The sequence below is a fragment of the Bubalus bubalis genome, chromosome 12 (genome assembly GCF_019923935.1).
Source record: "Bubalus bubalis isolate 160015118507 breed Murrah chromosome 12, NDDB_SH_1, whole genome shotgun sequence".
Lineage (NCBI taxonomy): Eukaryota > Metazoa > Chordata > Mammalia > Artiodactyla > Bovidae > Bubalus > Bubalus bubalis.
Window position 1 is genome coordinate 1,841,338 of NC_059168.1, and position 27,130 is coordinate 1,868,467.

The window sequence follows — 27,130 nt, forward strand, 5'->3', positions numbered from 1 at the left end:
AGTTAAAATGTTACAGTAGGGACTTCCCTGGTAGTCCAGTGACTAACACTTCACGCCCTCAATGCAGGGGGCCCAGGTTCAATCCCTGGTCAGGTAACTAGATCCCACATGCCACAGCTAAGACCCAGCACAGCCAAATAAATAAATTTTTTAAAATGTTGCAGTAAATTAGGAGCAAAAGATTTGATCGGGGCTTATACTGAATATTTTAAATACAAAGAAAGGATAGGAAGTTTGTCACGTTTAACAAAATTTGCAACCAAGTGTTGACCGAGGAAGTCTCATTTTTTCATAAAGTACCAGTGATGCTAACACAGGCTTATGTTCAACCCTAACAAAAAAAAAAAAACTGCAGGCTTAGTTGAATTTCCAAGTTTTCTCAAGGTTTTGAAGTTTCATTCTCTTTATAAAGAAGCTGTGACATGCTCTTTCCCCCTTTTCAGTTGCCAGTTGTCTAACACTAAGCCTCGTTAGTCCCAAGCTTTGCAGAAGATTCTCTGACATGACTTCCTCATTCCTCGTATCCTGAGTCATTTCTATAATGTGCAGTTTCATTGGCATTTGCTTTGCATCCTCTTTGCACTGGATGTAATGAGGATGGGAAGACTCAAAAAATGTGCCCTCCCTGTTTTCCTTCACCCAGACCACTCGCCTCCCTACCCCCAGCAAACCTTGGTCCAGTCTTCCTGCTGATGCGTCTCACTGCTCAGCTCTGTCTGCATCCAGCTGTTTAGGAAGTGTCTGCAGGTACAAATTCTGGCCAGCGGGCAGTCCTCCCTGCTAAGTGCAGTGCTCCCAGGAAACCCATGTGGCCTGGCAAAGAGGGCATGCAAGAAGCTGGGCCATAGCAGAAAGGTCCTCAGACCACAGAGACTGGATGTTGATGGAGCACCTACTCTGTGCTGGGACCTCCAGGTGCGACGTGCTGTCTGCTCCCCAAGCCCCTCATGGCTAGCATGCCTCTGTTCTCCAGTTCTGCCTCTGGGTCTTGAGCAGGAGGGAACTTCCTCTGGGGCAAAACTTGTTGCCCTCCACAAGGACAGTGGGACATGCCTTAGAGGTTGTCTGCTTGGTAGCCCTGTCCTGGACCAAAGTGTCGGTCACACCAAAACTCAAACACAACTGCCCAAAGGACCCACATCTGCACTGTGACAGATGTGCCTGCCACCTTTGGAGCTCTTGCCTTGGGCCAGGCACCTCCTGCATAGAAAGCCTCCTGTCCTCCTCCCAGTTGGGCACAGGACACAGCCACGACTGTCCTTTCACAGGTGGTGGGATGGGTGCACTCGCTGGTGAGAACTGGAGCTGGTGGGGCTGGCGTCCTCTGCCCCTGAAGCTCTGTAGTCACTCCCTGCCCTCAGGTGCCCAGACCTGTCCCCAAGAAGGTCTGTCCTCTGGCTTCTCAGGAAATGACAGTGAGACAAGGCCTTGTAGTGGACCTGAGGCCAGTGGGCAGAGGACATCAGGGGTGGATGACACCGGGCACAGGGGCAGCCCTGGACCACCAGCGGAGTCTGCAGGTGGCCACGCGGCTGGGTCCAGGTCCTGGGCACACTGTACTTCCTGAAAGGGCTGCCTGCTCTGAGCTGCAGTCAAGGCCAGGCCCGTTCAGGCAACCACCGAGCTCCACGTTGCAGCCCCCACGAAGCCAAAGGCCCCAGTTCAACCGATGCTTTGTGAAGGTGTATACTTGGGTGTTTTTAAGTTCATGGAACCAAGACCTAAGACCCTCCCTGGGCCTGAGAAAGGAGTCAGAACCTGATGTCTGTATGTGACCAAGAGTCAAAGGTCTATATTGCAGCCCCCCAAAAACAAAGCCCCCTCCCCGGTCCAGCTGGTGCTTTGTGAAGAAGGTAACTTAGTGTCTTTAAATTCATGGAACAAAGAGCTAAGTCCCACCCAGCCTGAGTAGCCAGGCCTAAGCACTCTCAGTCTGCCCCACACCCGCCCTAGGGGACAGCAGTCCTAGGAGGGGTTGGGGACACTACAGATGAAGAACAGGAGGCTGAAGGGGGCAGAGACTGGCCAAGTGCGCCCAGTGGGTTGGTGCTGGGGCTGGCACTCGCTGCAGGCCTGCTGGGCACCCTCTGCCCGCTGCTCCCTTGTCTTCCTGCCCTACTGCCCTCCATTTGTCCCCTCCAGTTTTACTAAGATCCAGTTGTCATGTAACACTGGAGAAGCTTAAGGTGTACAACATGAGGATTTGCTCAAAAGATACCAAAGGCCTAAATATAAGACCCAACCTTATAAAACTTTGAAGAAAACACAGGACGAAAGCTTCCTGACACTGGATTTAACAATCATTTCTTGTATAGAATGCCCTGCTGCTGCTACTGCTGCTAAGTCGCTTCAGTTGTGTCCGACTCTGTGTGACCCCACAGACAGCAGCCCACCAGGCTCCTCTGTCCCTGGGATTCTCCAGGCAAGAATACTAGAGTGGGTTGCCATTTCCTTCTCCAATAGAATGCCATAGATACAGACAATAAAAAATAAAACTAGACTATATGAAAATTAAAAAATTTTGCACCGCTCCCATCTGAAAATTCATGTGTACCCTTTAATCATATCCTTTTATACCAAACTGGTAGGCAGAAAGTCATAGCAACTTTTGATTTACAGTTATCAGCCCGAAGCCTAGTAACAACCAGACTTGTGACTGGCTCTGAAGTGGGGTGGGGCAGTCCTGGGGGACTGAGCCCTTAGCCAGTGGAGTCTTGACGTGACCTCCAGGTAGGTAGTGTCAGAACTGAGTTACACTGTAGGACATCCAGCTGGTGTTGCAGAGGACTGCTCGGGAAGGAAACACTCCCCCACTCTGCCCCCACATCTGGTGTCATAAGTGTGGGGAGTGTGGCCATCGTGTGTGTAAAGGGGATACACAGGAGGGGAACTTGGCTTTGCCCCACTCAAAATGACAAAAGGACTCTCAGAATATCAGGAAAGAATGAATGAAAGAGCAAAAACATGGGTAAATAAAATGGGCTTTTCCTCTTCTTGAGTTTTGATATTACGCTCGATGGTTGAAGCAAAAGTATAATGAGTCTAATGTGGTTCTCAGTGTAGGCAGAGGAAATTCTAAAACAATTATACAAACAGGGAAAGTAAAGGGATTTGAAGACAGGTAAGGTTCGTATACTTCACTCAAACTAGTACAAAGTCAGCACCAGTAAAGTGATAGAAGGTCATACCTAGTGCGTGCGCGCTAAGTCGCCTCAGTCCTGTCCAACTCTTTGCCACCGCATGGACTGTAGCCCGCCAGGCGCCTCTGTCCATGGGATTCTCCAGGCAAGAAGACTGGGGTGGGCTGTCCTGCCCTCCTCCAGGGGGTCTTCCCGACCCAGGGACTGAAGTGGCGTCTCCTGCAGCTCCTGCACTAGCGGCAGATTCTTCACCGCTGCGCTAATAACGCCTAGAGCAACCACCCAAACATGCAAACAAAGAGGCTTACTAAAAACAGAATTTCTGGAGTCAAAAAGAACTAAGTTTCCATGTGTTCCTCAGCTTTCTAACTGTGTGTTACAGTCAAGTAACTATAACTTGACTGCATGTTATTTTTTATCACGTCAGACTAGAAGCCTGCCTCCCCAATTCATTTGAGTTTTACTAGTTTAAATAAATATTTGAAGTAGTTTTTAACTAAGACACGTATGTAAAGTTCCTACCACAGTGACTGGTATGTATGACGTGCTCAATCAGTTACATCTGCGTCATTTATTATTTGTAAATAGAGAAACGTAAGGTTGGCCTTTCCTTTTAAAAACCCGACAATCTCAAGCGTGAGAGGATGAGTCTCTCGCAGGTGCTGGAAGCACCCGGTGCCAGGCTGGCCGAGGCAGGAGGGAGGCCTACGTGGCAGCTCTCTTTAAACCTGACCACACAGAGCGCTTCATTCCCTGCACGGCCTTGACATCGTCCCAGTCCAATTTGATGTCCGGAACTTCATCTTCCGGCTCCGGATCCTTCCTCAAGGCCCCCTGTGGTGAGGCAACCACGATGGGCAGAGGGCCACATTCCTCCCGGAATTCCACAACATGGAGACTCTTCTTATCAGCCAGCTGTTGGTGGGTTTCCTGGGCACAGCCAAGCGGAGAGAACACCAGGTTAGGTCTGTGAGGCTGGTCTACCGCGGTCTGCCCCTGATGTTCGTCTGGCGTGGCAGAACTGTCTGGCTGATTAAAATGTAGCAACTCTAAGAGTTCATTAACTGAGGGTGATTATTACAGCAGGAAGCGTGGCCCAGGTAACACAATATCAAGGTGATTAGCTAACTGAATATATGTAAGAGTAACTGAAAGTAAGATTTTACTTAAAAAAAAAAAAGACACAAAACACAAAAAAATCTGAAGTCTTGAACTTAAAGCGCAGGAACTTCCTGTGGCTATACTAAAGGTGGCCTGCTGGGGGCAGAAGCACCCCACCCCCCGCCCCACCCCCAGGGGCATGAAGAAAGGGCCTTGGCCTCTGGCCTCCTGCCTTCCTCACCCTTCCCGTCGTGGGCCATGCTGTGCCCCAGAATGAACTTGACTCTCATCACGCCCCTGCTCTAGCTGCCAATTCACAGGACACGCAGGGACAGAAGATGTCAAGTATCCTCAGACATCCAGCACCAGACGGGGACAAACAACCCAATTTCTTCAACAACGAAAAACGTAAGAGAAAAAAGAAAAACGGAACTTACGGATTAAAAGTGATTTAAAAGACACAGCAAAGATTTTAAACGTATTGATCTTTTCTGCCATCTGATTCAAATAAACTATATAAAAAAATGTTTTCTAATCTGACAAATGGATACATTTCTATGAACACTGAATAGATGTTTGACATTGAATTACTGGTAATTTTTTAGGCATGATGGTAGTATTGTCTGGTACTTTTTAGTCCTTATCTTTTAGAGATACATGATGAGATATTTATGAGTGAGAGAAACCGATGCCTGAGATTTGGTTCAGAATGACTGGGGTTGGCTGGGGGTGCATGAGCGGCTAACTGTTGGTGTGCAACAGAGCCGTGAGGATTCGCAACAGATGGTAGCCGTGAGTCTGGACCAGGTGAGTAAACTCAATAGATGGTTTACAGAGAGTGTATTAAAATATCTGAAATACTGCGAGAACAGTACACCTTGTACTATTCTAATTCTGCATGTATTTGAAATTACAAGAGAGAAGTGCTAATTCACAAATAAATAATTTGGAGCGTCTTATAATCAGTGGTGTGTCGCTTACACTGGTGTCATTTTCCTTGAGTAGCACAATGCAACTTTTTATAGCTGATGCCATTTTAGAAGAGATGATACGTAGTCACTGTAGCCAAAGATTCAAAGTACTAACACAAACAAAATACCACGTAAAAGAACAGGCCTGCTTGACCATAAATATAACCTAAAAACAAATATTTTAAGTTACATCAAACAATTAAGTCTCTAAAGTAAGTTTAAATTTAGAAGTGCTTTTGAAAGATGTTTTTAGATAGTGCGAACACACAGCTGATCAAAAAAGTTCTTTTAGGCAAAATTTTTCTTTCAATTAGTTTTCCTATTTTAAACAGTGACCACTACAATTACTCCATGGATCACTTTATTCAGAAACAGCCAGAGCACTCTGTCACCCTGCCAAAGTCCTCAGCAAATGCAGGCCTGTGAATGCCTCTTGAACCCAGCTGTCCTTCTGCTCACTCAGCTCTGCTGAGGTCCACCCAGCCTTTCTTTCAAGGGACAAGCCAGCCCTGCAGAGCTGGAGGGGCCCCTGCAATGACAGCCCTTCCTCCCTGCCACTGGTGCGACTGTGAGCCCAGCCCAGGCTGAGGGGGTGAGCTGGGCAGGGGCCCAGCGGCCCCATCTATGTGGAGAAATAACCTGAACTATTGAATGCACGGTTCCTCCTGACTCAGACGTCCCCCTGAACAACCTCTTCAGGTGACATGAAACTTACTCGAGACCACTCTCGAGTGCAAGTGCCCAGGGGCCTTCACCCTAGTTCCAGTTGAAAGGACAGAATTAGGAAAGGGACTTTCTCTTTTTATTTAACATTTTTATGTTGTTGGAGTTTTCGAACAAGCACATATTCTTTCCATAATAAAAGCAGATTATAATTACTGGCTTTTAAAAATACTTAATTTTAAAACTTCAAAAACCCATGCAGTTTTTTTTTAAAGGATGCTGCTGCTGCTGCTAAGTCGCTTCAGTCGTGTCCGACTCTGTACAACCCCATAGATGGCAGCCCACCAGGCTCCCCCATCCCTGGGATTCTCTAGGCAAGAATACTGGAGTGGGTTGCCATTTCCTTCTCCAACGCATGAAAGTGAAAAGTCAAAGTGAAGTCGCTCAGTCGTGTCCGACTCTTAGTGACCCGATGGATTGCAGCCTACCAGGCTCCTCCGTCCATGAGATTTTCCAGGCAAGAGTACTGGAGTGGGGTGCCATTGCCTTCTCCATTTAAAGGATAATCCTCATGAATTACCTCCTCAGTTGGATTAACTAACCTGATGCAGCCAGAGACAAAGAATGCCTGGTCCTCAGGTGGCCCAAGAGCAACTCCAGGGCGGCCCAGGAGATGCTGGTCTCAGAGCACACCGCTTAAATACAAACTGGCTCTTCAGTTTCCGAGCACAGGGTTGACTTACCTGGCGCGAGAGCCCCTGGAAGAGGCCCCGGGTGAGGCTGAGCATGTTGACGGAGCCAGAGACCTTGGCATACATGTCTTTGATGCCAATGAGCCGGCAGATGGTGGTGATGGCTCGGTGGCAGCGGAGGCCATAGCCTAGAAAGAGGAAAATCAAGTCAAACGCCTGCCCACTCGCCCACGATGCAGGTGGCGCCACCTGCTGGCTTCACATGGCTTCCAGCTCTGGGTGTAATTACATGTTGGTTCACATCCTGGCTTCATCACTTCCCAGCTGGGTGACCTTTCACAACTTCCTGAACTTCAAGGAGGACACTGATTTAAATGAGATGCTATAAGGACTAAGTAAATAATATATATGTTTCTGGACTTCCCTGCTGGCTCAGTGGTGAAGAATCTGCCTGCTAATGCAGGGGCCATGGGTTTGATCTCTAGTCCAGGAAGATCCCACATGCCTTTGAGCAATTAAGCCTGTGCCCCACAACTCCTGACTGTGCGCACACCACAGCTAGAGAAAGCCCGTGAGGAGCAACAAAGACCCAGCACAACCAAAAACCAATTAAATGATTAATTTTAAAATACATATATCTATAAGTTTGTTAAACACACGGATAAAAAAATAGGGCTGTTAAGATTAACAGAGAGCCTGAAGTTTCTTGGCACCCCATGTCCATGTTAACTAGGGCTCACCAGACACATCTGTTCTCACCCTCCTTGAATGGTCAGCTGCACTGAATAGAGACATCATCCACTTCCTCCTTCTGGAAAAACTTGTGGCTTCAGTAACACGCCCTCCCCCAGATTGCCTCCTAGTAACTGGCCCGCCCTTCTCACCTCTGTGCTGGCCTCTAAATCTTCCGTGGTTTCCTCTCCAGCCACTCACCCCACTCTTGGCTACCTGTAATCCCTTCCCATATTGTAGCTGGTTAGTTGCTCAGTCATGTCCAACTCTTCATGACCCCATGGACTGTAGCCCGCCAGGCTCCTCTGTCCATGCGATTCTCCAGGCAAGAACACTGGAGTGGGTTGCCATTTCCTTTTCCCGGGTATCTTCCTGACCCAGGGATCGAACCTGCATTTCCTGCAGCTCCCGCATTGGCAGGCAGATTCTTTACCACTGCACCACTTGGGAAGTTCTCTAGCACTCTGATTAGCCAGGCATAAAACTCAGCACATACCTTAAAGCTGAGCTGAAAAATACAGCTTTAATCAGAAGACAGCAAAGCTTTAAAAAAAAAAAAAAAAAAGAGTAACTTCTGCAATTAAAACCAGCAGTCTTTCAAAAATCATTCAGATAAAGATGTATCCAAAGTAACATGTCTAACAAAAACATTAGGCAAGCCACAAATGCAAGCCATGGACAGAGGAGCCTGGTGGGCTACAGTCCATGGGGTCGCGAAGAGTCGGACACAACTGAGCGACTTCACTTTCACTTTTCACTTTCATGCACTGGAGAAGGAAATGGCAACCTACTCCAGTATTCTTGCCTAGAGAATCCCAGGGATGGGGGAGCCTGGTGGGCTGCCATCTATGGGGTCGCACAGAGTCGGACACGACTGACGTGACTTAGCAATATATATTTTCAAATTATCTTGCAGATACATTTTTAAAAGATTTTTTTAAAGGAGGTAAAACTGATTTTAATAATGTATTTTATGAACCCAGTATGTCCAAAACATTATCATTTCAACATGTCATCAATACCATAATATTTTTGAGCTATTCCTTATCCTTTTTTTTTTTTTAAATGGAGCCTTTGAAATCTGGTGGTATCTGACACAGGGACTCCCAGAAGCCACCTTTCAAGTACTCAAAAGCCAAATGGGACAGCACAGGTTTAAACCTTAATGTCCAAATGTTCAACTCAATACTTTTTCTAATGATAAATGTTTTTATTATCTGGCATATGAATGATTACTTATGATTTTGAAGCAGAAGGCAAGTTCAGGTGCACTAATATAATTGGTACTACATTTGATTTTTTTTTTTTTTTCTTTCTTATTTCCATGCCAACTACTTATCCAGTTGCTGTTTCCTATTCATTAAATGCTCCTCCTGCCTACAGTTACCCCTGGAATGTGTTTGTAATCATATGAGTCTAAGTAGGTTGACTACTTTAAAAAAAAAAAAAAAAATCACTGAATTATACATTTAATTTATTTATTTTCTGTTGTGATTTGCAGTATGTGGGATTTCAGTTCCCCAAATGGGGATCAAACCTGAGCCCCCTGCATTGGAAGCCTGAGGTCTTAACCACTGGCCCACCAGGGAAGTCCCAAGGCTGACTGCTTTTTACTTCCCCAAAAACCTCAATCTACTTAAATCTAACTTAGGCCTGTCAATTTTGGTTTTTTCAAAATGAGTTCAGGCAAAGGTGAGCAAAAACAGGGGGCAGGATGAAACTGGTACAGTTTCTCTGCTTTCCCTCCAACACATCCTAAGTTTTTAGTTACCTCTGGGTTGTTTCTTCATCTTGATATGTGTCCTTTTAAATGTTAAGGAAATATCATGGTATACTGGAGGGTAAAAACAGAAACACAGGGTTAGGGGTACAGCTTTAACGCCCTTGCAAATACCACAAAGCAACCACCGCGACCCTAAGCAGCCATCATGCGTCGGCCATGGATGAGTGACCAACTCTGATTTCACTCATTACTAACCTTCTCATGAGAGTAAGTTTGGTTCTACATTTTAGATATTTATATGAAAGAAGGTAGTAACAGGCAGAGAAACACAAAAATATCCACAGAGATATACTGCCAGACATAAAGAAACAAGTATAAGCCTGAAAATTTTAAAAGAAAAGATTAACACTCACTGGTATGGTCTTCATATCGTTCTATATAATGCAAATAGTGAACGGCCCTATTCTTTGCCTGAAAGACAGAAGGAAAATAATTTTCTTAAATCTCTTGTTGGGAATTTACATTTTCTCAGAGATTCAAAAAATACCTTTTATAAAATATTTTATTATGGAACACTGCAAATTTACACCAAAATTTCAGTAGATGCTTCCAAAAGTCAAGGATTTAATTTTGAAAAAAATAAATAAATAAAATAACATCACTACCACAGCCAAAAAATAACCCAAACCGAAACCAAATCAATAATTCCTTAATATTGTTTAACATTCCGTCAGTGTTCAAACACTCGCCGCAGTCTCATAGTTCCAGTAAGCGATCACAAGGCTAACAGAAATGACGCAAGAACACAGGCCCTTCTGAAACTGCCTTTATGAGATCAGTAACTTTTGACAGTAAGTATTTTTCTGTGGTTCCCACGAAGTCTAGCATATTGATCTTTTACTGTTAACAAAGAAAAAAATGTACATACTTTTCTGAAAGCATCTGCCCGTTCAGTGGCTTTCCCAATGGCAAAACCTTTTAAAGAAAAAGTAAAAATATTTGAGGTAGCAATTTAACTGCAAGAAATTTCCCCTAACAATATACTTGCAAAAGTACAATAAATGACATGGACAAGAAGCTCACTGTTGGGCTTCTCCGGTGGCTCAGTGTAAATAATCTGCGGGCAGAACACACGGGCTTGACCCCTGATCTGGGAAGATCCGGCATGCGGTGCAGCAACTGAGCCCGCACACCGCAACTACTGAGTCTGTTCTCTACAGCCCGGGAGCCACACCCACTAAAGCTCCGCACCTAGAGCCCACGTTCTGCAACGAGAAGACACTGCAGTGCGGAGCTCACGCACTGCAACTAGAGTACCCTGATCAACACATGTGGCGCAAAGCCCGCGCAGCAAGAGACCCAGGACGGCCAAAATAAATAAACAAACTCATTTCTACAGAAAATATATGGTGGTACAGGAACGAAGAATTTCTGGGAAGAAAAGTGAAAGTGAAAGTGAAGTCGTGTCCGACTATTGTGACCCCATGGACTGTAGCCTACCAGGCTTCTCCGTCCATGGGATTCTCCAGGCAAGAGTACTGGAGTGGGTTGCCATTGCCTTCTCCAGGGGATCTTCCCGATCCAGGGATCGAACCCGGGTCTCCCGCATTGGAGACAGACGCTTAACCTCTGAGCCACCAGGGAAGCCCAAGGAACTGTTAAGAGTCGTTTCCTTTGGCAACATTCTATCTACAGGTATTATAAATACCTGTTTTATAAGTGTCAGTATGGATGTAAATAGGCAGTTTTCCAGTTTTCTTCCCTTTACACATTCATGTATACATTTCAAAAACAGATGTTCACTGTGGAAACTTTACTGAAGAGTATCAAGAAGAAATCTGAAGAACTGGCAAACATACTAATTAAACATTTTTAATCTTTTCAGTGTGTACTCTTCCAATCCTTATAGGCTTTTCTTTGCATATAAACATACTTTTTAAAAACTGGGATTAGTCTTATATGAAGTGGTTTTTAGTTTGTCTCTTTGACCTAATGATTATTTTGTGAGAAATATCAATAACCTCAGATATGGAGATGACACCACCCTTATGGCAGAAAGTGAAGAGGAACTAAAAAGCCTCTTGATGAAAGCGAAAGAGGAGAGTGAAAAAGTTGGCTTAAAGCTCAACATTCAGAAAACTAAGATCATGGCATCTGGTCCCATCACTTCATGGGAACTAGATGGGGAAACAGTGGAAACAGTGTCAGACTTTATTTTTGGGGGCTCCAAAATCACTGCAGATGGTGACTGCAGCCATGAAATTAAAAGATGCTTACTCCTTGGAAGAAAAGTTATGACCAACCTAGATAGTGTATTCAAAAGCAGAAACATTACTCTGCCAACAAAGGCCCGTCTAGTCAAGGCTATGGTTTTTCCAGTGGTCATGTATGGATGTGAGAGTTGGACTGTAAAGAAGGCTGAGCACCAAAGAATTGATGCTTTTGACCTGTGGTGTTGGAGAAGACTCTTGAGAGTCCCTTGGACTGCAAGGAGATCCAACCAGTTCATTCTGAAGGAGATCAGCCCTGGGATTTCTTCGGAAGGAATAATGCTAAAGCTGAAACTCCAGTACTTTGGCCACCTCATGCGAAGAGCTGACTCATTGGAAAAGACTCTGATGCTGGGAGGGATTGGGGGCAGGAGGAGAAGGGTACAACAGAGGATGAGATGGCTGGATGGCATCACCGACTCGATGGACGTGAGTTTGAGTGAACTCCAGGAGATGATGGACAGGGAGGCCTGGCGTGCTGCGATTCATGGGGTCACAAAGAGTGGGACACGACTGAGGGACTGAACTGAACTGAAGTGATTTCCCATAATTGTTTAATGGCTATAGAGTATCACAATGCTTGGTTACATATACTCTTCTGGTAACTGTGTCCCTATTGTGCAATATTTACTGTCTCTCTCCCCACCCCGTTTTTTTTTTTTTTTTTTTTTTTTACTATTATACATAATACAACCGTGTCTTAAGCCTTTTAAAATATTCACTGTCCTCATGGAAAAAAGCAGGTGTAGGAAGATCTCTCTTTTCCCTCTAAGGAATTACTTGGGTTCACCACAAGGTCTGTGAGCCTAAGCCACTAAAAGACAATCAGCGGGAAAAGCCTGAAGCCACTGAGTGCACAGCTGAGGGCAGGCCATGCCTGTCCCCCGCCACCACCAGCTCCTCACGTCCTACCCCTCACTCACCTGCGGCTCCTCTGCCGTTCCCCACAGCGACCAGGACACGGACGGATCTCTTCCTTCCCTCTTTGGCTGTCATGTTGAAAACATTTCTCACCTAGAGGACAAAATGGCCATAAATGTTACCCCTTAAGGAAATTCTGAAGTAGGAAACCAAAGGAACCTACACACACACACACACACACACACATCGTCCCTCACTCCCATGAGCACAAACAGCACACTTCCTCCAAAGGAAACCTCCATCTGGGCTCTTTCTCAGAAGTAAAATGGAAATAGGACTTTGTCTTCTTATTTTACAAGCTGGTTAGACGATCTGACTGAGATAACTTTTAAAGAGATTTGAAACTGTAAAACACGGTCTATCTTATTTTAATGAAGGCACCACAAGAAAGAAAAAAAGTTGCTGATTAAACTTTAACACAGTTGGTAAACTGACTGACTAACACATCCCAATAGCAGAGATGCTAAAATATGAAAAAGTGTGAATCTTACAAATGATAAAATGCAGGGTCAGAAATAATCAGCCCAGAAGTGGATCTCTATAGATTAGACCCAAGAGAAGACAGAAACTTCTGAAATACCTGATTATTATGCACTGTAGAAAAATCTACATTTGGGGGCATATTTATACATTCACCAAGACCTACGAAACTGTTAACTGCTTACGTGGTGGCCCCTTTCCCATAAAGTGAACTTAAAGAAAAAGGGAGCTCAAGCCCACTCTTGCGGATCCTCTTACTGGAAATCACTCCCACGGACAAAATTCTTCAAAGAAACTAACTTCCACAAGGGGTATACCAGGACCCAAAGACATAAAGTACTTGTAAATATATTTTAAGCTTGAATGTAATTGATACTGAAGAAATAACATACACAATCAATCACAAACTCAACACATTCCATATGGCATTTAACACCAAGTGTGAGCTCAAAGGAAGTTGACGATTTTAGGAAATGCCCTGGAAAAAGTGATTGAAATTGACCTGATACAGACTTCAGTTTCAAGAGCTTATAAGAAGCCCAGCAGAACCTTTCCCTAGCAAGAGCTGGACATTCACAGTAACTCCAAGCTTTCTACCCCTCCCCATGTCTCCCTCCAACCTCTGCTTCCTGAACTAAGTGTCAGATACAGCTGATCCCAAGAGAAATTGCTACTGCAACCTTTGCTTTAAGAAGGAGGAAATTTAATGCCATCTCCAAATTCTGGTATCAACAATACCACTGAAGTCACCTTGCCACGAGACCCTGATGAGCAGCCCCCCAAAAGGGAAGCAGTCAGAAGAGAACTGAAATTGAAGTTTCATCATTTCCTTACACAAAGCAGCCCTGTAGCTCAGAAAGTCACATATCAAAGGCTCTTCTTCACTGTTCCTCTTGCTGTATCCCCTCAATATCTACTAACCCAACTTCTCCAAAGGCTTAACTCGGTATTTAGTTCAGTATGCCTACCTCAAGTATCCTGGTATCGAAATCATCATACGTTTCTGCAGGGAGAAAAAAAACAGGAATACAGATAAACGTGTCCATGTAATTAGTGTATGACAGCATTTCTTAACACTGGCACCATGACTGACTTTTCACAAAGAATCTCAGATATTTTGGTGCCACTCTCCAGGCCGCGCCCTGGTCCTCATCACTACCAGAAACTCTTCCACCCCTAAATTCATAAACCCGGCCACCATCTTCCTGACTGCTTTCTCCTACCCCTGCAGCTCTCACTCAGTGACTCAAAGGTACGGTTCTTGGGGCTCGGCCAGCATCTCCAGACTCTTGACCTCTGCTCCCCTTTCTCCATCACCCCTCTGGCCTTCCAGCCTCTCCCACTCAGTCAACACACTACCGCCCACCATTCCGCTAGGTCTTGTCAATGTCCTCAACTCGCTCACCTCTTCCCCCTCCACCACACCATCCAGGATGCAGTCAGAGCAGCTGTCTGGCCACACCTGACCTGCTGGGCGCTACGACAGAGAAGTCAAAGCACGGCACACACTGGGGCCACTAAAAACTCATGGTCTCCAACTCAGCGAGTCCTCTCTGCTGCCTGCGGGCCGTCTACATCCTTTTACTTAGGTCTCTCTTCTCACCACAGCAGCCATTTCAAACACTCCCGGTTCTTTTGACTATAGGAAATTTACATTCAGAGACAACAAAACAACCAGCAAAATGTAAGTTTATGTACCATTAGCTGGCTTCAGTGATTATCAACTCACGTCAATCTCCTTTCCTCTAAATTCGGTCCACTTCCCACTCCACTGGGTAATTCTGAGGCCAGTCCCAGATACGTTACATTTTCATCAACACACTCTGGTGGCCACACTCGTCCACGTTCCCATCTCCTTCTCAAAGACTCAAGGAAGCCTCTGGAGAGACGACACTCACACAGTCAAAATACAGCTCACCTGACTCTGTCCACTGCCCTTTCTTCTGTCACAAGTTCATCCATTTATGTACAGGCTAAATCTGGACCCCCAGGAGGGACTCCAGTTCATGGTTTCCCCCCCCATATCGTCCCTCTCCCAATGGAGTATCCTTCCAAGTCCTCAGTGTGCGGCCTGAGTCTCTCCATCTCAACCTCTCCTCTCCTCTTTAAGCCAGACTTAAGAAAGCAGCCAAACTCTTGCCTACTTTCTCATCTCCTATTCATAGACACAAACAAATTTTTCAGATGATTTTTACTTCTTTACATACTCAGGAAACAGTGGGGGAGATGACTTTGTTTTCTAATTTCATCTGATAAATATTATCAACTTTTATTTCATGTGTTCTTTTAGGACGCTTCATGACAACTATTTGGTTTCTTTTGTTATCAAAATAGCACTCCCAAGGCATGTTGCTCCATACCCCATGACCAATAGCACTTGGGAAACTGTACCATGGGTGACTCATAATAGGGGTAATGCACACCACCATGCTCGAAGGCTCTGCGAAGCCACACAAGGAAGACACCAGAACCCAGTGCTTTGCATCCTATCTGTGGAATACTTCTTGGTTTACAGGCCTCTAGTGTTTCATAAAATACAGTTAGTTAACAATGTGAAGTTATTCCAGTGATATTCAGATTCTGTATTAGAAAAGGGCAGTCTAAACAGAGGAGTAACTAGAAGCATATTAAAGAATTCCAGAAACTAGGAGTGCCCTCTCCATCACGATGCAAGTGAAACCAGGACTCTGCTACCTCCATTGGGACCGGGGTCAGGGGGGCCAAGACTGATGCCGCCCCACGAGTTTCCGCTCCATCCTCGCTCCCGTTTAACCTTCGTCTTTCTCTTCCGGTCCCACTCTTCTCTCTGTTGGACCATATCAGCCTCCACCTTTTCTTGCTCTTCCTTGCTTCTTTGAGTGATGGTCTGTATAGCTCCGCTTTTCATAAGTGGGGCATTCAGACCAGGCCATAGGAAGCCACGACGCCCTGAAGGTTTAAAAACACAGAGAAATAATTCTTTTAAAAGCATTCATTTCTCGAGTATTAAAATGCCAGGCCGTGGGCATACAGATAGATACTGCTGGTGGGAGCTTATACTAACATACTCACTTTACAGGTCACTTGGCACCGTCTACTAAAATTTTAAACATACCCATTTTAACAGCCAATAATTCCACTTAACGGTACTGCCTAGAGACACGCTGCCACTCGGTTATGAAGCATACGTGTGCCTGGACAAGGATGTCCACTGAAGTGTTATTTGTAAAGGCCAAAAAGAGAAACAATCGAACTGTCTAGCAATATTGAAACAGCAAAATGAACTATGGCATATCCAACCTATGAAATCTGCTGCATTAAACTCAAAGAATAAGGCAGCCCTGTAGATTCTGATATGGAAAAATTTCTAAGACCTATTATTGAGTGAAAAAAAAGTGAAGTATAAGAGAATATGTACCATGTGATATAATCTAATGATTTTTAAAAGAAAATGTATATTCCTCTTAGGGTTTTTATGTATACAAAAGCATTAGAAATGTCAGAAGGATTGTTAATCGGCTATAACCCGATACAAAATAAAAAGTTTAAATTAAAAAAAAAAAAGAAAATGTCAGAAGGAAACATCAAAATGAAATCAGTGGTTTCCTTAGCAGAGGCAACTGGGATTGAGGAAAATAAAAAAGGCATCAAGGGACTTCCCTGGCGGTCGAGCAATTAAGACTCCTCACTTTCAATTCAGGGGATCCCCAGTCCACAAACTAAGACTCCCACATACTTGTTTTTGTAAATAAAGTTTTATGGGAACACAGCTGTGCCCATTCGGTTATGTATTACCTATAGCTGCTCCTCTGCTACAAAAGCAGAGTTGAATGGTTGTAACAGGGACCATGTGGCTCACAAGGCTGAAAATACTTACTTCTTGACCCTTAGCAGAGAAAATTCTAATTTTCTACCACTGAACTGTAAATTCTTTGAGCACAGGGTCTTTCGCAGCAGATGCCACACAAGGGCACTTAAGGCCTATGGAATGAATAACTCAATGAATGAATCTCTTTTTATGGGATTTTCTTCCCCTGAATCATGGGGCAATGAGCCATTTGGCTGGACTCTAAAACCACATTTCCTAATGTCCTTCATTAGAAATGTTTTGATGTTTCTAGTTCATAAAACATCTATAAAGTTTTGGAGAGGAAAAAAAAAATCTTAGCACAATAGCTGGTTTTACAAGTAAGTTTACCTTCACCGATGATCTGACCCCTGTTCAAATCCTTCCTTCTTTTTCTCTTGGTTCTTTTGCCTCTTCCTTTTCTTGCTCCAGCACCGGTTTCTGCTAAAGCACCTTTCCATAGCTCATCTGCTGTCACTGTAAAGAGACAGGTGTTACAGAATTTCTTCAAGCAGTGGTTCAGGGCCTACGGATTTATTCCTGTTGAGTAAAAAGGGCTGGAAGAAGCGGGGTCATCGGCATCATTGCAGCAATGAAAGCAAAATTAAAACATCCTTTGCACATTCCACATGATTTCCATTTGAAAAGCCCAAGATTTGTCGCTACTCCTTTTAGAGAATATGGCCTCCCCAACACAAAAGACAACCAACATTTATATCCCAGTTACTTTCCTATAGATGTGTTTCCTGAACATTTTATCACCTATGTGACATCCACTGTAACTGTTGAGATAATCAATAACTAGCCTTCCCAATACAGGTCTCTTAGCCCAAAGAACCAACTCTGCAATTTGAACCCACAAATCTTAATCATTTATTTGTCTGCTCTATACTGAAAATGCCCTATATGTCTGTATATCCTTCAAAACAAGATGCCCAAATTTGTCTTCAACTCTAATGAAAACCTAACCATTCTTGGGAAAGAATGAGCATGTATGGGGTCTGACAGTTAATCCTGCACATGCCTGTATGTACTTCTTAGATGATTATCTTTTACTTTAATGTACAGACCCCGACACCACTGATTTGTTTCCATCTGTGAATTTCTAGGCTCCCCCAATCTTTCCTGCCATACATTGCAGAGAGTATTTTCCCCTCTGTACTTGTGGAACATTCAGATTCTTTACTTCTGACTACTTCTGAATTTTACTGGTATAGCCACGTTGTTTATTAGATTTAAACTGTCTTCACAAGGACTCTGCCTTTCACATTATCACCAACTGATTTTATGATGACCAATTATTCCATTACCAATTTAATAAAGAATCAGAGCCATACAAACATTGTACTAGTCAAAAATCTAAGACACATATATCTACATGCCTGAAATACTAAACACATTCTAGAAGTCAAATGAGTATCTTCATTTTCCTTTTCTTATGAGCCCTTAGGCTTTAAAGGTTCTACCTGCTTGCTTCCTGAAAGGCCTTACACTTTGATCCTTTGGTTTGATAACATGAAAAGGGGAAAATGTTTTGGATTTACAGTATTTTTTAATGTTTTGCATCTATAGAGTACCCTGTTTTTCAAAATACACATATTATTAGAACTAATCTTCATAACTGAAGCTTAGAAAAATAGGTCAGTTTCCACATCACATGCTGCTTTGTGTATTCTTGATCAAAGCAAACTTTAGATTGACACTGATTCATTTAAGAGAACCACAGGTTTGAAATAAAATTACCAACCTCAAGCTAAACTCTCACTAAACACTGACTTTCTTTCTTTATTCCTTAAAAAGGATGCTATCTATAAATGCCATCAAAAACTTGAAAGTTCACAGTGCAAGCACTTTTAATGGAGATAAATCTGGATTCCAAAAAAACATCTACTTCTGCTTCAGTGACTATGCTAAAGCCTTTGACTGAGAGGATCACAACAATGTGGAAAATTCTTCAAGAGATGGGAATACCAGACCACCCGACCTGCCGCCTGAGAAACCTGTATGCAGGTTAAGAAGCAATAGTAAGAACAGGACATGGAATAATGGACTGGTTGCAAATTGGAAAAGCAGTACATCAAGGCTGTATATTGTCAACCCTGCTTATTTAACGTACATCATGCAAAATGCCAGGCTGGATGAAGCATAAGCTGGAATCAAGATTGCTGGGAGAAGTATCAATAAACTTGGACAAGCAGATGACACCACCCTTATGGCAGGAAGTAAAGAGGAACTAAAGAGCCTCTTGATGAAGGTGAAAGAGGAGAGTGAAAAAGTTGGCTTAAAACTCAACATTCAAAAAACAAAGATCATGGCATCCGGTCCCATCACTTCATGGGAAATAGATGGGGAAACACTGCAAACAGTGACAGACTTTATTTTTCTGGGCTCCAAAATCACTGCAGATGGTGACTGCAGCCATGAAATTAAAAGACACTTGTTCCTTGGAAGAAAAGCTATGACCAACCTAGATAGCATATTAAAAAGCCAGAGACATTACTTTGCCAACAAAGGTCCATCTAGTCAAAGCTATGGTTTTTCCAGTAGTCATGTATGGATGTGAGAGTTGGACCATAAAGAAGGCTGAGCACCAAAGAACTGATGCTTTTGAACTGTGGTGCTGGAGAAGACTCTTGAGAGTCTCTTGGACTGCAAGGAGATCAAACCAGTCAATCCTAAAAGAAATCAGTCCTGAATATTCATTGGAAGGACTGATGCTGAAGTTCCAATACTTTGGCCACTTAGACACTGGGAAAGACTGAAGGCAGGAGGAGAAGGGGACGACAGAGGATGAGATGGTTGGATGGCATCACCGACTCAATGGACATGGTTTTGAGCAAGCTCTGGGAGTTGGTGATGGACAGGGAAGCCTGGCACGCTGCAGTCCATGGGATCGCCCGACATGACTGAGCGACTGAACAATACAAGAACAATGTGGATTTGGCCCCAGACCACTGCAACAAAGTGACTAGCACAATCAAGTGAGTCACACAAATTTTTGGTCTCCAAGTGCGTACAAAAGTTATGTTTACACTATACCACAGTCTTTAGCATGCAATAGCATTATTTCTAAAAGCATTATGTCTAAAACATAATGCCTAAAACAACAGTATACACTTTAATTAAAAAAAAATTCTATTGCTAAAATGTTCATCTTTAGCAAGTCAAAGTAGCAACATCAAAGATTACTGATCTCATATCACCATATCAAATACAATAATAACTAAAAAGTTTGAAATATTGCAAGAATTACCAGAATATGACACAGAGACACGAAGTGAGCAAAGCATGTTGGAAAAAATGGTGCAGACAGATTTGTTCAACACAGGGCTGCCACAAATCTTAAATGTGCAAAAAAATGCAATATCCTCAAAACACAATAAAGCAAAGTGCAATAAAACGAGGTATGCCTGTACATCATATATTAACCTCTGAAGTGTAAATTCGTTTAAGGAGAAGAAAAAGAAGAAAAATTAAGATACCAAAACACCTTTTATTTTCCTGTTTCATGAAATGGGAAGTTTGTGGCCAGACTACATACATTTAGTGAAGAAACTATAGGATCTGTACTGCTGGGCCGTCAAGTTCCTGGGAGCAGAAATGCAGCACTGTGTCTGCAGCACGCGGGCCAAGTGGGTAAAATGGCAGCTGTCTCTGGTTCCTGCAGATGACAAAGGGCCTGTAGGTGAACAAGAGCAAAACTTCGTTAGATGCTCCAAGCCTGCACAGAAACACTGCCAACGCCAACAAATTAACTCTTACTTATAAAAACAAGTGACTAAAATGCTGAACTTTTAAGACTCGTATTTTGAGGACAGTCTTTCTTTAAAAAATAAAAGCAAACTTTTGGACGCTGGCTCAGATGACACAGGGAGATCTCTCTGGACCTGTCAGCCTATTGAGTAAATGGTTCAGTTAAAAGTAAAGAGAAACTCGTGGCTTTTCATTTTAAATAAATTCAGGTCTTCAACAATCACTCTAAATCCCATTACATTGGACACATTTTAGTTTTTCTTTTAACCCCCTCAATCTTCAACAAAATACCAAGTACACATTAATTTATTCTTGCTGTTTAATGTTGCAATCCTTGAAATACTCAGCTCAGCTCAGTCACTCACTCTTGCAACCCTACTCTTGTATCCGACTCTTGTATCACTCCCTCTTGTATCCGACTCTTGCAACCCCATGGACTGTAGCCCGCCAGGCTCCTCTGTCCATGGGATTTAGATCGCATAGAAACTGTGCTTGCGTCTATGCTCAGAAAAAGCAGACATGGGGCTTAGTTAAATCTTCAATTAGCGTAATGATGTTAACAGGGAAAAGAATAATATACACTATCTATTTGGAAATATAACCAGGTAGAAGTTAAAAAAAAGTGTCACTGGAAAATGAGAAGTCCTAGCAAAGGGAAATGGTTTTAAGGTAAAAACCTTTTGGTATTCCTTGGAAGTGTAGTATTTTAAGATAACAATCTTCAAAGTAGGAACTACTCTCCTCATTTTATATACAAGGAAACTGAGGGTGTCGTTTTGGTCATGGTTGCACAGGCAGAAAAAGTGGAGGAGAACTGTGTCTTCATTCCACCAGTCATTACTTTCCTCGCCCCAGAGCCTCCTGTGGGACTGTCCCCCCAGTAAGAGTGCTGCTTTGGGGCCTTCCTCACAGATCCCTTCTCTAGGCCCTGATCAGCTCAGGCTGGGACACTGCCTGGCTCAGAGTCAAGGGCAGAGTAAGTAGTTTATGACTGAATGCATCACCTGAACAACAAAGAAACAAATGCAGGAAGAGCCAGGCGCTCCAGACTCCTGTGCCAGACCACTTGAACAAACACAAAGGCATCTCAACTGCAGGGCTAACAAGATGAAAGGAAGAAGACTAACGGCAAAGTCCAGCACGGAGAGGACACAGTGAGATTTCAACTCTGCCCTAACCAGAGACCATGAGGAAGAGACAGGATTTAACTGGCCATAAGCATAACATGCGGAGAAGGCAATGGCACCCCACTCCAGTAGCCTTGCCTGGAAAATCCCATGGACGGAGGAGCCTGATAGGCTGCAATCCATGGGGTTGCTAAGAGTCGGACACGACTGAGCGACTTCACTTTCACTTTCACGCATTGGAGAAGGAAATGGCAACCCACTCCAGTGTTCTTGACTGGAGAATCCCAGGGACAGGGGAGCCTGGTGGGATGCCATCTATGGGGTCGCACAGAGTCGGACACGACTGAAGTGACTTAGCAAGCATAACATGATAGTCCCAGGTGGCTTGCTCAGCTGTAAAGAACCCGCCTGCCAATGCAGGAGATGGGAGGTCAATCCCTGAGTCGGGAAGATCCCCTGGAGAAGGAATGGCAACCCACTCCAGTATTCTTGCCTGGGAAATCCCATGGACAGAGGAGCCTGGTGGGCTACAGTTCATAGGGTCACAAAGAGGTAAGGCTCATATACTTCACTCAAACTAGTACAAAGTCAACACCAGTAAGTGATGTAGGTATAATGTAATACCTAGTGTGTGCACAGTAAGTCGCCTCAGTCCTGTCCAACTCTTTGCCACCCTGTGGACTGTAGCCCACCAGGCTCCTCTGTCCACGGGATTTCCCAGGCAAGAATACTGGAGTGGGCTGCCATTCCTTCTCCAGGGGATCCTCCTAACTCAGGGATTGACCTCCCATGTCCTGCATTGGCAGGCGGGTCCCTTACAACTGAGCAAGCCACCCGGGAATATCATGTTATGCTTATGGCCAGTGCTCAGAGAGTCAGACACAACTTAGTGACTGAACAATAACAACAAAGCATAACATGGGCTCAGCAAGCACTGGCTTCTTCCTTTTTGGAAAGTGAGTGAAGAGAGGGCCTGGCACTGTCAGGAAAGAACAAAAACCTTCTGCAAACACTGTGTTTCAAGGAGGCGTCACAACATTCAAAACACCTCAGGACCCAGTCCTGCCATTACTGGCTGTGTGACCTTAAGCAAGCCACTTAGCTTCTAAGAGACTCATTTTAGCATCTGTAAAATGGGAATAACAACTCTGTCACTAAAAACTGGTGTGAGGATTAACCAAGATAACATACTATTAACCTGACACACAAATCATTGTTCAATAAATTGTGGCTATTATCATTAAAAATTTGAAAAATACTCTTTAGAACTTACCCATTTCTACTATAAAGAATGTACTTCATTCATTTACATTTTAGAAACTACACAAAGTACTCTTAACATCAGATCTTAGAAGAAAAGGTAGTTAGATAAATAATCTCACCATTGCTGGGAACAGCCTTCAACGCCCAAATGGAAGCTGTTGGAAAGGTGTTTAGGTAAAGCTGCCTGGACCATAAATGACCTGTAAATCAAAACAAAAACAAAGGTTAAGATATATTTCTACATGAAAAGGAACATTTTAACACCTAAGGAATAGCAACATCTATAGTATAAAAGAACCAAAACAAGTAAATGAAGGGTTTCTGGGCACCATGACCACTTGCCCAAGTAGATGACATCACATCACACTGGCTGCTTCACACTCACACCTGACCTGTTACCAAGCCTCACACATTCTCCTCAAAAAAAGGCATTCATTAACCATCAGGCAAGTGCAAATCAAAACTACAAATTTATCACGTCACATCCACTAGGATCACTATGGTTAAAAATACAGAAAATAAGTGTTGACAAGGATGTAGAAAAATAAAGATCCTCATGCTGGTGGGAATGTAAAAAGGTGCAGCTACTTTAGAACACAGTCTAGCAGTTCCTCAAAAAGTGAAACGTGGAGTCTCCATTCAATCAAGCAATTCCACTCCCAGGTACATACACATGAGAAATGAAAATAGACACACAAGGACACTGCACACAAATACTTACAGAAACACTACACATAATAGCCAAAAGGTAGAAACAACCCACATGCTCAAGTGATGATGGATAAACAAAAACGTGGTACATACACAAAATAGAGTATTATTCTGCCATAAGAAGGAAGTACTGATTTATGCTACAACATGGACAAATCTGATAAACACTATGTTAAATGAAACAAGACAGTCAAAAAAGATCATGCATTACATGATTTCATTTATATGAAACATCCAGAACATGCAAACAATAGAGGAAAAAAGTAAATTAGTGGTTTCTGGGGGCTGGGGGAATACGGAACTGGGGGACATGATAGGTAAGGTTCTTTTTGAGGTGATTAAAATGTTTTAAAATTGATTATGGGGATGGTTACACAGCTCTGTCAGTCAGTCAGTTTAGTTGCTCAGTCCTGTCAGACTCTTTGTGATCCCATAGACGGCAGCACACCAGGCTGCCCTGTCCATCACCAACTCATGGAGTCAACCCAAACTCATGTCCACTGAGTCCGTGATGCCATCCAATCATCTTATCCTCCGTCATCCCCTTCTCCTCTCATCTTCAATCTTTCCCAGCATCAGGGTCTTTTCAAATGAGTCAGCCCTTCGCATCAGGGGGCCAAAGTATTGGAGTTTCAGCTTCAGCATCAGTCCTTCCAATGAACACCCAGGACTGATTTCCCTCAGGATGGACTGGTTGGACCTCCTTGCAGTCCAAGGGACTCTCAAGAGTCTTCTCCAACACCACAGTTCAAAAGCATCAATTCTTAGGCACTCAGCTTGCTTTATAGTCTAACTCTCATATCCATACATGGCCACTGGAAAAACCATAGCCTTGACTAGACAGACCTTTGTTGACAAAGTAATGTCTCTGCTTTTTAACATGCCATCTAGGTTGGTCATAACCTTCCTTCCAAGGAGTAAGTGTCTTTTAATTTCATGGCTGCAGTCACCATCTGCAGTGATTTTGGAGCCCAAAAAATAAAGTCTGACACTGTTTCCACTGTTTCCCCATCTATTTCCCATGAAGTGATGGGACTGGATGCTATGATCTTACTTTGCTGACTACTGAGCTTTAGGCCAACTTTTTCACTCTCTTCTTTCACTTTCATCAAGAGACTCTTTAGTTCCTCTTCACTTTCTGCCATAAGGGTGGTGTCATCTGCATGTCTGAGGTTATTGATATTTCTCCTGGCAATCTTGATTCCAGCTTGTGTTTCTTCCAGCCCAGCGTTTCTCATGATGTACTCTGCATAGAAGTTAAATAAGCAGGGTGACAATATACAGCCTTGACATACTCCTTTTCCTATTTGGAACCAGTCTGTTGTTCCACGTCCAGTTCTAACTGTTGCTTCCTGACCTGCATACAGATTTATCAAGAGGCAGGTCGGGTGGTCTGGTATTCCCATCTCTTTCAGAATTTTCCAAAGTTTATTGTGATCCACACAGTCAAAGGCTTTGGCATAGTCAATAAAGCAGAAATAGATGTTTTTTGGGAACTCTCTTGCTTTTTTGATGATCCAGCAGATGGCAATTTGATCTCTGGTTCCTCTACCTTTTCTAAAACCAGATTGAACATCTGGAAGTTCACGGTTCCCGTATTGCTGAAGCCTGGCTTGGAGAATTTTGAGCATTACTTTACTAGCGTGTGAGATGAGTGCAATTGTGCAGTAGTTTGAGCATTCTTTGGCATTGCCTTTCTTTGGGATTGGAATGAAAACCAACCTTTTCCAGTCCTGTGGCCACTGCTGAGTGTTCCAAATTTGCTGGCATATTGAGTGCAGCACTTTCATAGCATCACCTTTTAGGATTTGAAATAGCTCAAGTGGATTCCATCATCTCCACTAGCTTTGTTTGTAATGATGCTTCCTAAGGCCCACTAACTTCACATTCTAGGATGTCCGGCTCTAGATGAGTGATCACACCATCGTGATTATCTGAGTCGTGAAGATCTTTTTTGCACAGCTCTGTAAATATACTAAAAACCACTGAACTGTATAGTTTAAGAAGGTGAATCATATGGTGTGTAAGTTACATCCCAATAAAACCACTATCAAAAAAAAATTTATACACTAGAAAAAGAAAGAAAAATGCTCTGGAACCAGGTGGTATGGCTGCAGAAACCTGACGTCCTTCCAGTCTAAACTTGAACAAGTTTCTCAACCGGTGTGTCCTAATTCCCTAATCTGTAAAATGGGAATGTAAAGGTATCTATCTCATGAAGACATTGTGAAGATGAAGGGAAAAAGCATAAAGAACTTAAGACAGACCCTGCTACACATAAGAACTCACGGAAGAAAGCTGCAGATGCTAAGTGCTATTTGAACAGGGCTTTGAAAAAAGAGGAGGTGGTCACAAACATAAACAAAAGTAAAAATATTTCTCAGGTCGGATTTTCCGACAAAGGATTTCAGGTCAAGTTTCCTAACAAAACAAGTTACAAAACAGAACTTTCCGATTTTCACAGATCTTTAGATTTCAGAATTACGAATGCTGGATTGCAGGTTTATAATAAAATAAAATAGAGCGATCAGAGGTCAGGTCAATCGTATACTGGTTCCTAGAGATAAACGTTGCGCTGTAGGATAGTAGGCTGCTTCTCCTCGGGCTGCAAACAACGAACATGGGGTGGGGGACAATACCAACATCCTTCTTTTTAATAAAGAGTATTGATCAGCCCGAAATCTAAAATAACTGACACTAATCCTATCCGACTCAAGCTGGAGGACAGCCTATTTCCCTTTCGAGCTTCTCTGGCCTCGATCTACCCACAACTCGCGCCCGCGAGGAAGGCGATGCCGGCTTGCAACTATCCTCCTCACTTAGCCAAGCATGCACGAGCCGCCTGGTGAACTGGAAGGGACCCTGGACCGCGTCCAGTCCATCCTCACTTTACACACCCATGCCCTGTGCGAACGCACGCAAGGTCACACAGCAGACCCCAATGAGCCGGTAAACCGGCGCGAGGAGCCCGGAGCTGCGGCTTCTTGCTTTTTCCCGCCCGGGCGAATGCAGGCCCCGGGAGAGCCGCCCCCACCCCCGCTCCCGCTCGGCTCAAAGCTCCGGCTCCCAGGGTCCCAGCTCTCACCCGCCGAAGCGCCACACAGAGCAGGGAGGAAGCCCGCAGCGCGTACTGCCGCCGCCATGGTGGAGGCCCACGAGCGCCTCCGGCCGAGCAGCCTTCCTACCGCCTGTCGTGACTGCTCTCCATCCACCGGCCGCGGACCTCGGCCCTAGACTGAATCCCCAAGTCCAGGGGCCGCGCCGCAGCGCAGGCCCGACTGAGGGGTTCTCCGGACAGGCAGCGGGGTGGGATGAATCCGGCCTCGCCGCGGACAGCCCCCGCGGGGTCCTCGCGTTAGGACCCAGGGGCGGGGCTTGGGCCGGCCGCCGGGGTGGGCGGGGCTGGCGCCCTGTCTTCTCCCGGCGGGACCCTCGGGAGCTAAAGAGCCGCAAGCGTGTGGACCGCTAACAGAATTCCTCTCACTGAATGAAGCTGATGCTGTGGACTCTTCCCAAACCGAAATGAGAGGTACGGACGAGCACGAAGCGGGGTCTAAGTGAAGGTCGAAGCGGGGAATGGTGCACACAGAAGAATAAAAAAGCCGTTCATAGCCAACTCCAGTAACGCTCTGGATTTGGGAGAAGCTCTGCGGGCGATGAAAAAGAATCCATATCCAGAGTGTCAGAACAAGGGGCTGCTTCTTCCTTAGTAGAACTGGCCCGATGTGGTCAATCTGCAACAGGTTAGCTGACTGAT

General features: G+C 44.2%; 1 protein-coding gene across 1 annotated transcript; it reads right to left on the bottom strand.

The window, feature by feature from the left end:
• Positions 1-3,692: 3,692 nt before the first annotated feature.
• Positions 3,693-26,653, bottom strand: MRPS5 (mitochondrial ribosomal protein S5). The gene is made up of 12 exons (XM_006059841.4): positions 26,459-26,653; positions 22,782-22,862; positions 20,061-20,198; positions 16,871-16,996; positions 15,388-15,621; positions 13,662-13,696; positions 12,216-12,306; positions 9,951-9,997; positions 9,436-9,493; positions 9,071-9,133; positions 6,619-6,755; positions 3,693-4,070 (listed from the first exon to the last, which is right to left on the bottom strand). The coding sequence occupies exons 1-12, from the start codon at positions 26,514-26,516 to the stop codon at positions 3,846-3,848; spliced, it is 1,293 nt and encodes a 430-aa protein (XP_006059903.4). The 5' UTR covers positions 26,517-26,653; the 3' UTR covers positions 3,693-3,845.
• Between the last annotated feature and the right edge of the window lie 477 nt (positions 26,654-27,130).